Genomic DNA, 15,781 nt, shown 5'->3' with positions numbered 1-15,781 from the left:
GAGATAAAGTACTCAGGGAAAAGACCTCTACAGATTGCACAGTGAATTCAGAGGAACCTGCTTAGGAGAGAGGGTGTCTAGGAAGTTGCTGTAGGACAGGGAAGGGGAAGGGGAGGTGAGAAAGGGAGATGATGAGGTGGATGAGACACCTCAAGTATTGCATAATGATCCTGGGTAGGAAGGAACCTAGCCTCTGAGACAGAAGAGACAAGGGGAATTTGCTAAGCAGAAAGAGCAAGCTAGGAGTGGCCCAAAATAACAGCCTGGGAGCCTGGCAAAAGCTAAATCATGAAGTCCTTTTCAGACATAGTAAAAGCCATCAGTTTTATCTCAGTTCCACTTAAAACCTTAGGAAAGGGGACTTCCTTCACTTTGGAGAATTAAAGAAAAAAAAAAAGGAAGAAAGAAAGAAAGCTCAAGGAGCGGATGGTAAGCTCCCTTAGCCAAAGGAGATGGAAAAAGAGTTAAGAAATACTAAAGGTAGAATGAACGGAGAGAGACAGCACCTAGGCTTTGAACACAGAAATAGAGGAGAAAGAAAAACACCATCCAACTCTTCCTGTTCTAGGGTGCTGGTCGAGCAAGTAGGGGAGAGGAAGGGAGCCCAGGAAAACATGAGCTCAGTTCTCAGTCTGACCCTTCCCTCTGTCTGTGAGACACCTATGTAAGTCCCAACGCAAAATGGAGATCTGTGCCCAGGAGGAGTTGGGAGAGAAGACAGACAGACAAGAGTAAGCTTTGAGAGAGAAGGGAGAAAAAGAAACTGTCCACCTTGCTTTTCAAGGAACTGACAGACTTGGTTTAGCGGTATCAAAAAATGGGTGTGTAGAGAGACTGGGCGCGAGGGAGGCAGCACTAGATAGATACGCCATCACCATGGTTCCGTAGGTCTAAACAGGTCACTTAAGTTCTAGCAAAGTATAACTTACAATTACAAACCAGCATACATCTTAAATATAAAATGTACTTACCGGACGTAGTTTTTTTAAAATCTGTCCAACCTCACTTATTCTGGGTAGTAGCAGTCAGATCTCAGTTAGATCAAACGGAAAGCTGCCGCATGGACTGCTAGGTGATGAGCAGCCTCTACTCTGAAGCTTATCTTGAAACCCACACATTCAAAATCCAAATTAAACTGCAAACCAAGCCACGCCCTGTTTAATAAACCTTTATGTAGTCACATTTGGCAGCAGTAAAACACCACTATTGGCTTTCTCCCATCACAGCAATGATTCTGAGTAAGAAATAAGCTTTGTTTTCACTCAGCAAGAATCTTTCTTTTACAGAGAAAATAAAAGGGGGGGTTTAGTGTGAGATCTGTATCACCTACGAGATGAAGAAATCTCTTGTCATTACAATACCCTGTATTCTTTCAGAACTTGTTGATGAACATAGGCAAATTAGAATAGGAATTTTTGCTATAAATATATAAATTTACAAAGGTAAATCTAGCTATAAATATTACATGTGTGTGTTTTCCTCCCAATTAGTTCAAAACTTTAGTCTCAAGTCTGGACATGCAGCTGAGTGACAAAGCACTTGACTAGCATCACTAAAGCCTAAGGTTAGGTCTCTAGCACCACAAAATCAGGCAAAGCGAGCAGGAGACGTAGCTCACTTCATAGAGTGCTTTGCCTAGCTTGTAAGAACAAAGAAAAGAAAACAAAACAAAAGGGTCCTAAATTTAATCCCTAGAACCACCTAAAATCAGGTGTGATGGACATGTCCATAATCGAATCATACAGGAGACAGGAGGATCAGAAGTTCAAAGTCAACTTTGGCTATATAATGCTACCTGACAAGTTCAGAGCCAGTCTGAGCTACATGAAACCCTCTCTCAAAAAAACATTTTTTAACTGGGACAATGCTGTAGGGGGAGAAATCATAAATGTTCATTTTTAGCTAAAAAATTTCCAGTGCACTCTGTTGAGAGAATAATTCAGGCAAATGTGCTGCTTTTCTTTGGGGATTCTAATAAAACTTTATTTACACAGACAGGCAGTGGGAAGATGTGGTCCATGGACTATGATTTTCCAATCAGTAGTTTTCATCAATGGAGAACTGGGACAAATACTCAGAAGAGAAGAGAACCCAATAGTTTGAGTGGGAAGAGCCCCTCGGAGGCTCAGGTATTTTAACACTTGGACTCCAGTCAGTGGTGAAATTTGGGGTAGTTATGGAAACTTTAGTAGACGTAGCCTTGCTGATGGACGCGTACTTCAAGGGGAAAGGCCTTGAGAGCATATGCTTCACCTGACCTCAGTTCACTCTACTTTGGGTTTGTCGTTGAAAATGTGATCTCTCAGCTTCTTACTCCAACCATCCGCTGCCATGTCTCCCCTGCTATACAGACTATACTCCCCTGCTATACAGACTATACTCCCCTGCTATACGGACCATACTCCACTGCTATACGGACTATACTCCACTGCTGCTATACGGACTATACTCCCCTGCTATACGGACTATACTCCCCTGCTATACGGACTATACTCCCCTGCTATACAGACTATACTCCCCTGCTATACGGACCATACTCCCCTGCTATACGGACTATACTCCCCTGCTGCTATACGGACTATACTCCACTGCTGCTATACAGACTATACTCCCCTGCTATACGGACTATACTCCCCTGCTGCTATACGGACTATACTCCCCTGCTGCTATATGGACTATACCTCTGGAACCGAAAGCCCACATGAACTTTCCCTTTTCAAAGTTACTTCTGGCCTTGGTGTTTTAACACAGCAACAGAAATGTAACTAACACAGAGAGTAAGCCTCTGTGGGATGCTGTCCATCCACTGGGGATGGAGTGGAGAGCCCAGTTCCTTCTCCCTCCATGTGATGCTGTCAAGTCTAGCACACATCCCTTCCCTAGCCTTCAGGCTTAAAGGTGGTGACCATATCCAGTGTTTCCTAGGCTCTCCCCCTTTCCCTGACCACATGAAGGCTGAAATGCAAGCTTTGGGATCAGGAGAAGGCTGAGTCATAAAGTAGTCTGTGATCTGGTGACTTGGGACTATCTATGCACTGCTTGTCAAAGTCTGCACCTTGAAGAGGACTTAGTTTCTTCCTTCCAAGTTCTTAAAATGGCATCAGAGCACAGATATAGACGAGCCCTGAGTGTGTAGACCAATGAGGTTCCAAGTCAGAACAGCTGGTTCCCGATTTGTCTTGACAGCCACAGCAACTCACTTCTGGACTGTCTTTTGCGCATTTCTTTTCAGAATTTTCTATAATTTTTTTTTCAAAACTATTCATTACTTATAAGGAAGTGCTTATTTGAATGTGGGGCTCTAACTCCCCCTTCTGCCCGAGCAGGTAACAACACATTCATTAGCTATAGGTCTCTGTCTTACACTAACTCTATACTCCATACCAATAAGTCATTTCCAAAGTATTCCACCAACTCTTGGGTCACAGAAACCATGCTTTCCAAGTCATTCGATGATTTAAATTATCCTTAAAATAATTTCCTTATGAAACAATTCCATTTAGTTTTGTACATGAGATGTCTTCTTGGTTTGGCAACCATAAGACAGCGAGCACTCGTCAGTTACTAGGGGACAGCTTCTGGCTAATGCTGAAGGAAGGGCACAGTAAGAGAGAGCACTGAATAAAAATGTCACTATTGGCAGCGCACAGCCTGAGTGCTTGCAGGAGTCCAGGAACCAGGCTTCGGCTTTCATCAGGCTGTCCGCACATTCCAGGCATGAAAGGGTGATAATTAGAAGAGCTAATATTGATGTTCAACACAGTTTCCCTACGCATCCCTTCATGTGCACTGGTGCATCACTCCTTGACCCCTGGTGAAATGCATAGAAATAGGAGAATAATAAAGAAGGAACATGCGAGAACTGCCAGGGTCTAATCCCAGGTGAATGATTAAAAAATAAAAATCAAAAATATGAGAAACAGGTTTTTTTATACAAATATCACTGCAATACTTAAGTTACTGTTAAGATACTTAAGTATTTTAAAAGAGACATGGAGATTTGGAAAAAGTAAAGAATTTTTTTAAGAATATTTATTTTATTTATTTAATGTATGCGAGTACACTGTAGCTGTCTTCAGACACGCCAGAAGAGGGCATCAGATTCCATTACAGATGGTTGTGAGCCACCATGTGGTTGCTGGAAATTGAACTCGGGACCTCTGGAAGAGCAGTCAGTGCTCTTACCCGATGGCCACTCTCCAGCCTCAAAAGTAAAAAATATTAAAAGGAAGTTATATATTTAAAAAAAAATAAATATTCCCATAGATTGGAGGGCACAGAGTGGTAAAAAGATGCTAAGAAAATTTAGGAAGCTGGGCTGCTGTGGTGCACACTTTTAATTCCAGCACTTGGCACACAGAGATAGGCAGGCAGATCTTTGAGTTAGAGGCCAGCCTGGTCTACAGAGTGAGTGCCAGGACAGCCAAGGCTACACAGAGAGACCAAGAAGAGGAGAAGGAAGAAGAAGAGAAGGAGGAGGTGGTGATGGAGGTGGTGTTAGAAGTGATGTTTCTGTACACTTTGTGAAGATGTGTCTCTGTCCTTCTTTACCTGCCTAAGGTGTCTCTGAATGGTTGCAATAAAAAGCCTATGACCTATAGCAAAAGGCATAATAGTAAGGTGGGACATCTAAAGAGAGAGAGAGAGAGAGAGAGAGAGAGAGAGAGAGAGACTGAGTCTGGTAAGAGGATGCTGCAGGGAATGTGCCACTCAGACTCAGAGGAAGCATTATTTGGGAACTGGGGCAGGCATAGAAAGGCCACAGTTACAAGAAGGAGAAAAAGAAAAGGGAAGAGGAGAAGCAGGAGGAAGAGAAGGAAGAAGAAGAAGAGGAAGAATAATTAAGAAGTAAAAAAAGTTATGCTACAAAAAACATTAAGCCCATCAATGAAACACTTTATAAAAAGCAAGTAACATTACTTAAGTATCAACTAAAACTGTCTGCCGACTGCCTGCAGCAGTCCAAGTATAGTAAAAGAGGCGACAGAATAGAAAAGTTGTTTGCAGTATAACAAGCAGCACCGCCCAGTGCAAACAGGAGGGGATGGCTCACAAACAAGGCAAGTCAGCTAGAGGAGTCACTTGAAATCTCTGGTCTCAGTTCTCCAGAACAGAGGTACAACGCTCTGTCATTATTTAAATTCTTTCCCAGTAGATAAACGAAAACAATGTCTGAAAGCTTTGAAACAAGACACAATGATGCCATTAGCAATCAAAACATCAACGGATATAATTAATAAGCTATTTCCTAATGAAATAGGAAGTAATTTAAAGTCTGCTTATAAAGGAGCTTTTCTTTCCTCGGCCTTCTCAAAGAGCCATTAATGCCCAAGTAATTTACTCAAAGGAAAAGAGGGAAGCAAAGGGCAGGAAAGCTGGCTCACACCACTTCCTGGAAAAGTCGGCAGGTGGGGCCAGCTGAAGGTTGCATGGGGCTGGTAAGATTTCACTGAAGAACATGTATATTTTGAAACTAAGCAACATAAGATCCAACATGCCTTCAATGTTCTCCTTTGCTGACTCGATCTCACTCCAAAAAAAGTTTGCCCAAGAACCTGACCAAGAGCCACACCTTCACCAGCACTGTGTGGTAACTCGGTTTATTTGTACTAATGCCTCCATAGGACTCCAGAAATGAGTGTGCTATTCATGTGATGCCAAGGAGTGGGAGGATGCTAAGAAGCAGCAGGAAAAGAAAGGAAGAGAGAGGAATGGAAGGCAAGAGATGGGAAGGAAAAAGCAGTTTGGGTAGGGGTGGGAAGAGAAAGAAGGGAAAGAGACAAGATCATGGGACACTCTGTGAGGATGGCCTTGAGCTGCATTCCCCATCCAGTGCAGAACAGGAAGGGCAGTTGCTTCTCAGAATGGAAGTCTGGCTACCAAGCAGGGCAGCTGGCCAAACAATGACAAGCAGTTCCAAACTTTCCAAATGAACTAAGTCCTTTGGCTGCTTTCAGCGTGTTTCGTATACGTAGCTGACTCCGAGGTGACCAATGGGAACTTCTGAAAAAAAATACTATTTATATACATAAAAAGAAATGTGTATAAAATAGTTGAGGCGTAATTCAAGTTTCAAATTTGCTCTACACACCAACAAATGCTTCGGGTCAACAACTATGTAAAGTAAAATGGAAACAGTAACTACCACATTCATACATTTTCCCTGACTCACAGGCATTTCCCTACCACTGCCTCCCGGGGGGGCTGGGAATTAAGGTCTCCACCAACCATCACATCCACCCAATAAATCTATGATCTTAACCAAAAGGAATAGACCTAAGATTTGTTTTTCAAATAATAAAGACTGCAGTCTAATGGAGAAAAGCACACCAACACAGTCTCAGTCACATTAAAGTTTATCAAAACCTACTGCAGCTTTGTTTTGTTTTGTTTTGTTTTGTTTTGTTTTGTTTTGTTTTGAGGTGGGGGTGTGTTTTCAAGACCAGGTCTGTAGCCAAAGCTAGCCATCCTGGAACTCACCATATAGCCCAGGCTGGCCTCAAACTTGTGACAATCCTCTCCTGCCAGCATCCTGAGTGCTGGGACTTCAGGTAAGTACACTACTTTGAGTCACTTTCTAAGGTATTCCATTTAAAACATGGAAGTTTTAAAAATTTCCTTCAGGAGGCCTTAGTCTGGGTTTGGAGTTCCTCTGCCAATGGAACTACTGGAAAAAAAAAAAAGTTTTGGAAATGTAAAACCAGTAGAAACATATAACATGTTTTGCAGGTCTATCAGCCAAATAGGCAGAATGATTCAAGAAGCTCTGAGCCGCTCAGACCTAGGCTCAAGTGAGAAGCAGAAGCTGAAAGCGAAGCTAGAGGCAAGGAAACATTATCAAGGAAGAGATTGTAAGTCCTGCTGCCTGGTGACTAAGCAGTGACTAATCTCAGAGGAGTGTGGTAGGAGAGACAAAGTAAAGTAGAAAATGAGAGGGAGGAATATGAAATGATCTCCAGGGCAACAGAGAGAGGAGGGTTCCATTAATAGAAATGGAGGTGCAATCAACATCTCTTGATGCAAATATAATTCATTTTTAGCCAAAACGAGTTAAGAGGGCTAATTTGGGCTAACTGACCCACAACTATTGCAATATTGTTTCTAATGGAGATAAAGAACTTGAAACTAAAACCTTTTTCTGTTTTGAGAAAGGGCAACATGTTCCCCCACAGGCCTGAAACTCAGGACATAGTTGGGGCTTGAGCTACTTGATCCTCCTAAGTCCACCTCTTAAATGCTAGGATTACAGGTGCATACAGGTGCATACCACAGTGCCCAGCTTCATCTTGGAAGTTTTGCTTAACACTTCTTTTTTTCTTTAAGATTTATTTATTTTATTTATATGAGTACACTGTCACTGTCTTCAGATACACCCGAAAAGGGCATCAGATCCTTTTGCAGATGGTTGTGAGCCACCATGTGGTTGCTGGGAATTGAACTCAGGACCTCTGGAAGAGCAGTCAGTGCTCTTAACCACTGAGCCATCTCTCCAGCCCCCTTAACACTTCTTTTTAATGAGTACCAATGCATTCATTCCCAAAACAATATGGAGATGATATTAATCTTTTATATTATAAGAAAAAGGTTGGCCAGCCTGGTCTACGGAGTGAGTTCCAGGACAGCCAGGGCTATACAGAGAAACACTGCCTCAAAAAACCAAAAAGAAAAAAAGAAAAAAGAGGGGCTGGAGAGATGGCTCAGCAGTTAAGAGCACTGACTGTTCTTCCAGAGGTCCTGAGTTCAATTCCTAGCAACCACATGGGCTCACAACCATCTGTAATAGGATCCAATGCCGTCTTCTGTTGTGTCTGAAGACAGCAACAGTCTACTAACCATATATATAAAAAACAAATAAATAAAAATGAAATAAGAAAGAGAGAAAGAAAGAAAGAAAGAAAACGGAGAAGTGAACCCATTCTATAGTACTTAGATTTCTGAAGCTGGAATATGTGGGGATCACTGCTACTCACCTCATTAATCAATATTTTTCACATGGGGGGGGAACTCTTTCATTAACAAACACTTGATTACATAGTTTCCCTTTAAAAGTTTATGATAAGCTGGGCATGGTGGTGCATGCCTTTAATCCCAGCACTTCAGAGGCACAGGCAGGCAGATTTTTGAGTTCTAGGTCTACAGAATGGGTTCCAGGACAGCCAGGGCTACACAGAGAAATCCTGTCTCGAAAGGAAGGGAGGAAGGAGGAGGAAGGGAGGGAGGGAGGGAGGGAGGGAGAGAGAAAGGGAGGGAGGAAAAGGAAAAAAGAAAATATCAATATATGCAACTGATGATATACAATACTATGTATGGATCCTAATGCTTGCTAAATGTGCGGGTGCCTCTGCCAATATTAAGCAAAACTTTGTTTTGGTTGGGTTTTTGGCAGGTGGGGTGGGGTAGTTTTTCAAGACAGTCCTGTGCAGTCCTGGCTACCCCCAAATTCTTTCTGTAAACCATGCTGGCCTCCAACTCAGAGTTCCGCCTGACTCTGCTTCCAGAGTGCTAGGATTTAAGCATGTGCCACTACCATCTGGAATTGTTAGGTTTTGTTTTTTCTATTTTAAGATTAAGTATTATTTTGTAATAATCTTCATTTAATCTGGAAAAGTCAGTTAAGTATAAACCTTTGTTTAGGTGTGCTGGGGGGGAGGACACCTCAAAGTGGCTTTCTTTATTTTTATGTTTGGCTGGTCTCTTGGTACCAAACTCACTAGTGAATGTTTCAAAGTACAACAAGCAATCTACCAAGTTCCACAGTATCTTACTATTAAAACTCATGCACAAGTCCCTGTAAACACAAGACTGTGTAAATGTACGAGCTTGTAGCATATCCGTTGGCCATATGTTTTTCAAAGATTAGTTACATTCCTTGCAATCAACAATAGCAAATATCACCAACAGCTCAAAACTGCTGTTTTTGGCTGAGCAGTGGTGGCGCACACCTTTAATCCCAGTGCTTGGGAGGCAGAGGCAGGCGGATTTCTGAGTTCAAAGCCAGCCTGGTCTACAGAGTGAGTTCCAGGACAGCCAGGGCTACACAGAGAAACCCTGTATCGGGGAAAAACAAACAAACAAACAAAAAAACCTTGCTGTTTTCCATGGCAAGAGAGATTTAAAAGCTTGCCAGCCTGCCATGTTCCTACCATGTATCTTGGATACTAAATCTTTGCCATAGACTAACAGAAGCAAAAGCTAAATTTAATAACTAAATTAATAACAGTAAAAAGAATTAACAGCATCTGCAAATCACCCCATCAACTCTGAAGCAGTTAAATGCTAATTCCTGGTCCGAGGCAGAGAATAGATTTTCATCAGAAAATTTCTGTATAATTAAATCTAAAGGATGCACCCTGGGAGAACGGACAGTGCCCATGATATGAAAAACATACACTTAAAAAAATACATGGAAAGTAGAAACTTTCTAAAGTAAGCAATCTAAAAATGGCCAGATAGAGTGGATGGGGCGGTAGCTCAGAGGTATAGCACAGACTCAGTAGCCTGGGCTCCCGGGTAGGATCTCAAGCTCTGCTCCATCCCTACAAAGATATCAACCACATGTGGATGAGTGATTAAATATCTGCAATTGGTGCTTCTCTCGTTGTGAGGAATGTGAGCTCAGGTCTAACAGAGAGCACTGTCAATGTGAATCAAGCCGTGCCCTACATAAACAATGTTGATTTTTGCCAATCCCACCCAAGCTATGTGTTGCTTTAAGGTCTGGTACCAATGATACTCAGAAATGCTCAGGAAAACGGTGACAAATCTTGAAGGCTGCCCTAACAATCTCAGACAAATACTAGGGTCACCTTCAAATGAACCTTGTATTACCTATCCATCAAAATTATGCTTTTCGCCTCCCCAAAACTAAATCTTGGAGGTAAAAATTGTGGTAAGAAAAATGCGTTACCCCTTGTGAGCACTAAGAAATAACCAAAGGAACCCTTTCTTTGAAAATACGATGTAATAAACATCAAAAAACATCAATTAAACACTAGTGGGGATGAGAATGATGCCAGCGTTGAGTCAGAGACAACTTTAATCCAAAAAAAAACCGACAATAACCGTGACAAATCCTCAGGGACATTGCAACACGGGACGTAGGTAATTTGAAAGCCTACGTGACCTGCTGAATTCTTCAGTATTGAAATGACCTGCAGCGAGTGAGAACTCAGCAAACACCGTCATTCTGTCTGAACAATGACCTAAATAGTGGACTAGAAAACGAGCAGATGACGCATTCCATTCATCCGGTGGACCTCAAATGCGCAAAGGCCTCACAGTCCTTTACAATTTAATGCAACAATTTGGTCACTTTAGTCATCGGGGCGTCTAGAAGAGGAGTGAAAAAAAACGAGACAGAGAGAGAGAGAGAGAGAGAGAGAGAGAGAGAGAGAGAGAGAGAGCAATGAGAATCAGACGAAGGAAGGAAGGGCTAGTTTCAGAGAGCAAAAAGCACTAGGAACAGGCTAACTGGTATGGGAGAAAAAAATTCTGAGACCAAGTGAAGCAAGTCACGGAATGACAGAGACGGCCAAAAGTCCCGCAAGACAAGCCTGTACAGATTTCTCACTTTTCCTGGATGTTTAACAGAGCTCCTTCAAAGCTCTCTCGCACTGTCCCCAGCCAATCAGAAGAAGTTGGGGACAAGCTGAAAGTGGATGCTGAGTGCCAAGTTAGGTCATCCCCACAAAGGTTTCATCTATGCCGGACCTGGACCAGCCGCAGGATGGAGAGCGTAGGGCGGTTTGGGGCTGGGAGGACCCTGGAGCCAGCCAGCGGCTGGGTGCGGGCGCGGTGGGGGAGGGGGCGCCTAATGACTCAAGCGTGGCCACTTACGAGGACGAGCTGGGCTCGAAGAAGTCCACGGCGAATCCGAAGTAACTTCCCTCAGGGCCGGCGTACTCGGCGGGACTTTCGACGTCCAGGTTGAAGGCGTCGGCGACGGGCAGCAGGAGGCCGGGCAGCAGCAGCAGGAGGCCGGAGGGGCGAAGGCGTAGCAGCAGCCGCCCCGGAGCAGCCATCGCCGGGGCGCGCGCGGAGCGCAGAGCCGAAAGACTACAGTCCCTGTCCCGGCGCTCGGTGGCCGCGGCCCGCCGCCTGCGCGCGCCCGAACTGCGGAGCTGTGCTTGCGGTCAAGGGCGGCGGGGCGGCGGGGCGGCGGGGTGGCGCGAGGCTGAGCCGGGCGGCACCCCGGAGGCGCGGTGTCCGACCTGGGACTCGGGCTCTGTCGCGGGCTCGCGCGGTGCCTGGCGCTGAGAAGTGGCGGGGCGAGCGCAGTACCTCCAGGGCTGGGGGGAGGAGGCCGGGGAGGAGGAGGAGGAGGAGGAGCCGGCGAGGCCCGGCCGCCCCGCCGAAAGAGGAAGTCGCGCTCACGGTGGCCTCCCACCGGAGAAGGCCGAGCGCACTTCCGTGCGCGCTGGCAGCCGGTCCTCCGAGGCCGCCCCGGGACTGCGGCCCAGATCCAAAGGACCAGGGGGTAGTGGCCGCGCGCCTCCAGCCGAAGCCCCGCAAGCCCGGGGCTAGCTACAATCAAAAAAAAGAGAACCGGGCACACCTCGTCCCCTAGTTCCTCTAGGCACTTCGGAGAGACTTTTAAGAATGCGGAAAGCTTTATCCGCTTCTCTTACTTCTGCCTCTTAGCCCGGCAGGCGCTCACCAACAGAACTCTGTAATTATATGCCATTACCCTCCCCTTCCATCCTCCACACACTGAACTTAATTATAAACTCCCAGGGGGCTAGCACAGCTCCTCCCGGATGCGGTGTGTGGAACTGGATCTCACTGGCTGACAAAAACATTGTAAGGCAAAGGTTAGGTGATGAGCTTCTCAAATCCACCCAGAAAACTTGAAGGCTATTCTTGGATCTTCTCCTCTTCTCTTCTCTTCTCTTCTCTTCTCTTCTCTTCTCTTCTCTTCTCTTCTCTTCTCTTCTCTTCTCTTCTCTTCTCTTCTCTTCTCTTCTCTTCTCTTCTCTTCTCTTCTGTTTCTTGCTTTCTTTCAGGGCAGGGGTGGGAGGCAATGGGTTACTCTGTGTAGCCTTGGCTAACCTAGAACTCAGGCCTCCAACTCAGACAGATCCACCTGTCTCTGCCTCCCGAGTTCTGGGTTTGATGACCACTAGTCTTGGATTCTTACTTGAAGGGACATGGTTTTGAAAACCGATGATCATTAGTTTAGGAAGTTCAGGTAGACATGATTTTAGAACTAGAAGAAGAAAGTCAAGCCATAGAAATAAGACCCGTTGTGGTTCAGCTGCTTTGGACAACAGTGGACTGGCTGTTCTTTCAGGGCAGACATCTTGACCTGCTTCTTTACGTTTCTAGTTTCTACCGCCTAATCAGTGAATGACTAAAGAATAAAGTTTGCTCAGAACTGGGGGCTGAAGAGAGCTTAACAGCACCTGCTGCTCTTGGTAGAGCGATTCATCAGATGTTTATGACCCACGTTTTGGGTCATAACATCTGAATCTCCATTCCAATTCTTCTGGCCTCCATGTGCAGCAGACATGTATGTGGTTCACACCCACACACACAAAATAAGTTTCTTGTAAATTTGCTCGCGTATGCCTGTGTTGTACGTATATCAAGTGCTAAACAGTTTGTTGAATGGGCCGGGCATGGTGATCCATGCTTTTAATGTGGTGGCAAATGCTTTTAACCCTAGCACCATGAAGTCAGAAGCAGGAGGATCTGGTCTGTGCAGCAAGCTCTAGGCTGACCAGGCCTACAGGTGAGACCTTGTCTCAGAAGGAAGGAGGAGGAGAAAGAGAAGGAGGAGGGAGAGGAAAAGGAGGAGGAAGATAAGGAGGAGAAAGAGGAAGAGGAGGAGGGTGAGAAGAAAAAAGGAGGAATGAAGAGGACGAAGAAGAATTTGGTGAGTAGGATAAAATGATAAAATATAAATGTACAGCATAGGCTTTGCATACTTTCAAGTAAGGTAATAGAGAATTTGAACTATTTTCCCAAAATAGTTATTAAAAATCAGTCACAGACTAAGCACAGAGGCAGTAGGATCCCCTGAGTCCAATCAACATAAGGAGTTCCCTGTCTCACACAGCAGAAAAACACCTCAGTGTCAGCATGCATTCATTTAATAACATAAGCGATTATGTGTGCTGTCCTGTATATCCTTAATTGGACTAATCAATTTGATTTTTAAAATGTAAAAGATATGCAGCAAAATTTTTGGGAGATCTTATCCGCTACAGTCTAATACCTATACTTATACACAAGATCCTGTGGCTCCTTTTTCATTCCTTCTCATCATTTGGGATCAGAGTGTGGGGTTTAAGAGGGAGACAATGATTCGTGGATAGCAAGAATGTTCTGCGCACTTCCTGTGTTCTCTGCATCTCTTTCTGAAAACCACACTGCTGGCCAGACAGCTGCCCTCAGTTCTAAAGACTAAAGACAAGCCTGGGATTTTCAGTGTCCCATACAGATGGTCATCATACACAATTTTTGAAAGAAATAATGCCTTTTACTGAACAGAAGTAAAAAAATATAGCATTTTCTTACATGATAGCTACTTGAGATTTGTTCTTAAAATGTGAATAAACTACACAGCTTATTCTAACTATATGACCATAGTCATTTAAATCCCATCTTAATAAAGTTCTTTAACCCCAAAAATTCCAGGTCTGGAAGTTATTCTATGTGCTCCTCCACACATGTTCTTCCACTACTGAACAATCTAACTAAGACAATGTTTAGAATTTGCTAACAAAATATTTCATTTTTTTTCCTGTCTTTTTTTTTAAGTGGGGTGGGCTAGTAAACACTCTTACTTTTTGTGGGAGGTAGGGTGGGGTGGGGCTGAGACAGGGTGTCTCTGTATAGCCCTGGTTGTCCTGGAACTCACTCTGTAGACCAGGCTGGCCTCCAACTCAGAAATCCACCTGCCTCTGCCTCCCAAGTGCTGGGATTAAACGCGTGTGCCACCACTGCCTGGCTACACTCTCACTTTTTAGCCCAGGTTAAATTGGAACCCACAATTCTCTGTCTCTGCTTCTCAAGTGCTGAAATTACAGGAGTGAGACACTCTTCTCAACTTGAAACTTCTGTGTATCTGCTCCCCATTTTGACCAAGGCTTCGTGCACCCAAGACTAATCCCAAACTCTGTGTAGTTGAGTATTCTCAAGGTCATTACCTGGAACCCCTGATCCTCCTGTTTCCATTGGGATTACAGGTGTGTGTCACCGTGCCTGTTTCAGAATTTTTTAAATCTAAACATGAGAAGAACACAGCTCTTCAGCCACTTATACTGTGACTCATAGATGGAATCATGGGATAGTTTGAAATGTGGCCAGCAAATCTACAAATGAGTTAATGGCTTTCCCCCTCCTGTTCCTTTGTGTATAAACATGACCTTGTTGTTAATGGACATTGTAAGTCAAGCTTCTAAAGCTGTATTTCCTTCAAGTTGATGATAAAAGTGAATACTTGTAACCAGAAGCCTTTACAAAGAGAATGTAGGTGCTGGTGAAGTTCCTGGAGTGACAGCCAAAGATGTCAATAGGAGTTGCCAGGGGGAGCTTCAAAAAAGTTGATGGGAAGAAAGGGAGCCATAATTACCAGGGACTCTGGGTCCCCTTTTCTTGCAGCTTGGCTGTGAGAAGAGCTACACAGCAGCTTTGTGAGCATGGGAATCATATGTAGTAATGGAGGTCATGGTCTAAGAATTACAGAACGAAGAGTGAGTTTCTGATAACTGTGACTCCCCATTACAGCCTTGGATTATAAGTCTTTACAATGTACACCCAAGAAAAAAAGCCTTTCTGTTTTTGTTTAAACTACTATTATTTAAGTTTTCAATAGTATTTTCTCTTTTTTCTTACTTCCTTTTTTTAAGATTTATTTATTTTATTTTGTGAGGCAGTAATTCCAGCACTGGGGATGCAGAGGCATGCAGATCTCTGGCTTTGAGGCCACCCTGGTCTAAGAGAGAAAGTTCCAGGACAGCCAGGGCTACTCAGACAAACCCTGTCTCAAAAATATAACAACAACAACAAGAAGAATAATAATTTAAAAATAGGAAAACAAAAACAAAAAAAGGAAAAAAAGATTTATTTTTTATATATATAGGTGTTTTGTCTGTATGTACTTCTGCACACCAGAAAAGGTCATCTGGTCCCATGAGGTTACAGTTATAGATGGCTGTAAGATGCCTTGCCGGTGCTGGGAGCCTCTGGAAGAACAGCCAGTGCTCTTAACTCCGGAATAACCATCAATAACCTCAGAGTAACTAATACATCCACCTTAGTTTCCTTAACAAGATCTATAAAGTAAGTGCCAAATATTTATATTTTTTTCCTGACTTAGATGGAAATATATATTCCATTCCTGGTTGGTTGGTTGGTTGGTTGGCTGGCTGGTTGGTTGGTTGGTGGTTGGTCGGTGGTTGGTTGGTTTAAATAGCTAAAACAGCTGTTGTGTGGCAGTTTTCTTGCTTTTTCAAGGTTATCATTTACTGAAGCCAGAGTAAGTTCACTTTTTGGTTATGGAGAGTTTTAGACACACTGTCGAAGGTCCTCCAGTGACTGGTATTTATACAACAAATTTCAGTTAAGTTCTTGTGAGTGATTCTCTACATTTTGAATGGGCTGGTCCCTTCCCTAGCTTTGTAACTTTTAAATGATTCACTTGGGGCCTTTTCTGGAGTCTCCACCATTACTTCCTCTAAAGCTAAAGGGATAATTAAGAATTTCTACTTGCACTTGGGAGGCAGAGGCAGGTGGATTTCTGAGTTCAAGGCCAGCCTGGTCTACAGAGTAAGTTCCA

General features: G+C 43.8%; 1 protein-coding gene across 3 annotated transcripts in view; it reads right to left on the bottom strand.

The window, feature by feature from the left end:
- Window positions 1–11,293, bottom strand: part of Itgav (integrin subunit alpha V) — a 76,411-nt gene extending 65,118 nt beyond the window's left edge. Inside the window, exon 1 of one of the 3 annotated variants that reach the window (XM_031370810.1) lies at window positions 10,837–11,293. In XM_031370810.1, the coding sequence (XP_031226670.1) occupies window positions 10,837–11,021 (185 nt within the window). In that variant the 5' untranslated portion in view covers window positions 11,022–11,293. Of the gene's footprint in view, window positions 1–6,480; window positions 7,303–10,836 lie in introns of those variants that run through there. The other 2 variants (XM_031370809.1, XM_031370811.1) reach the window with 2 other exon arrangements.
- Window positions 11,294–15,781: the final 4,488 nt, after the last annotated feature.

Source organism: Mastomys coucha, unplaced genomic scaffold (genome assembly GCF_008632895.1).
Source record: "Mastomys coucha isolate ucsf_1 unplaced genomic scaffold, UCSF_Mcou_1 pScaffold15, whole genome shotgun sequence".
Taxonomy (NCBI): Eukaryota; Metazoa; Chordata; class Mammalia; order Rodentia; family Muridae; genus Mastomys; species Mastomys coucha.
Note: the sequence above shows the minus strand (reverse complement) of the source record. Positions and strands in the feature narration are given on the sequence as shown.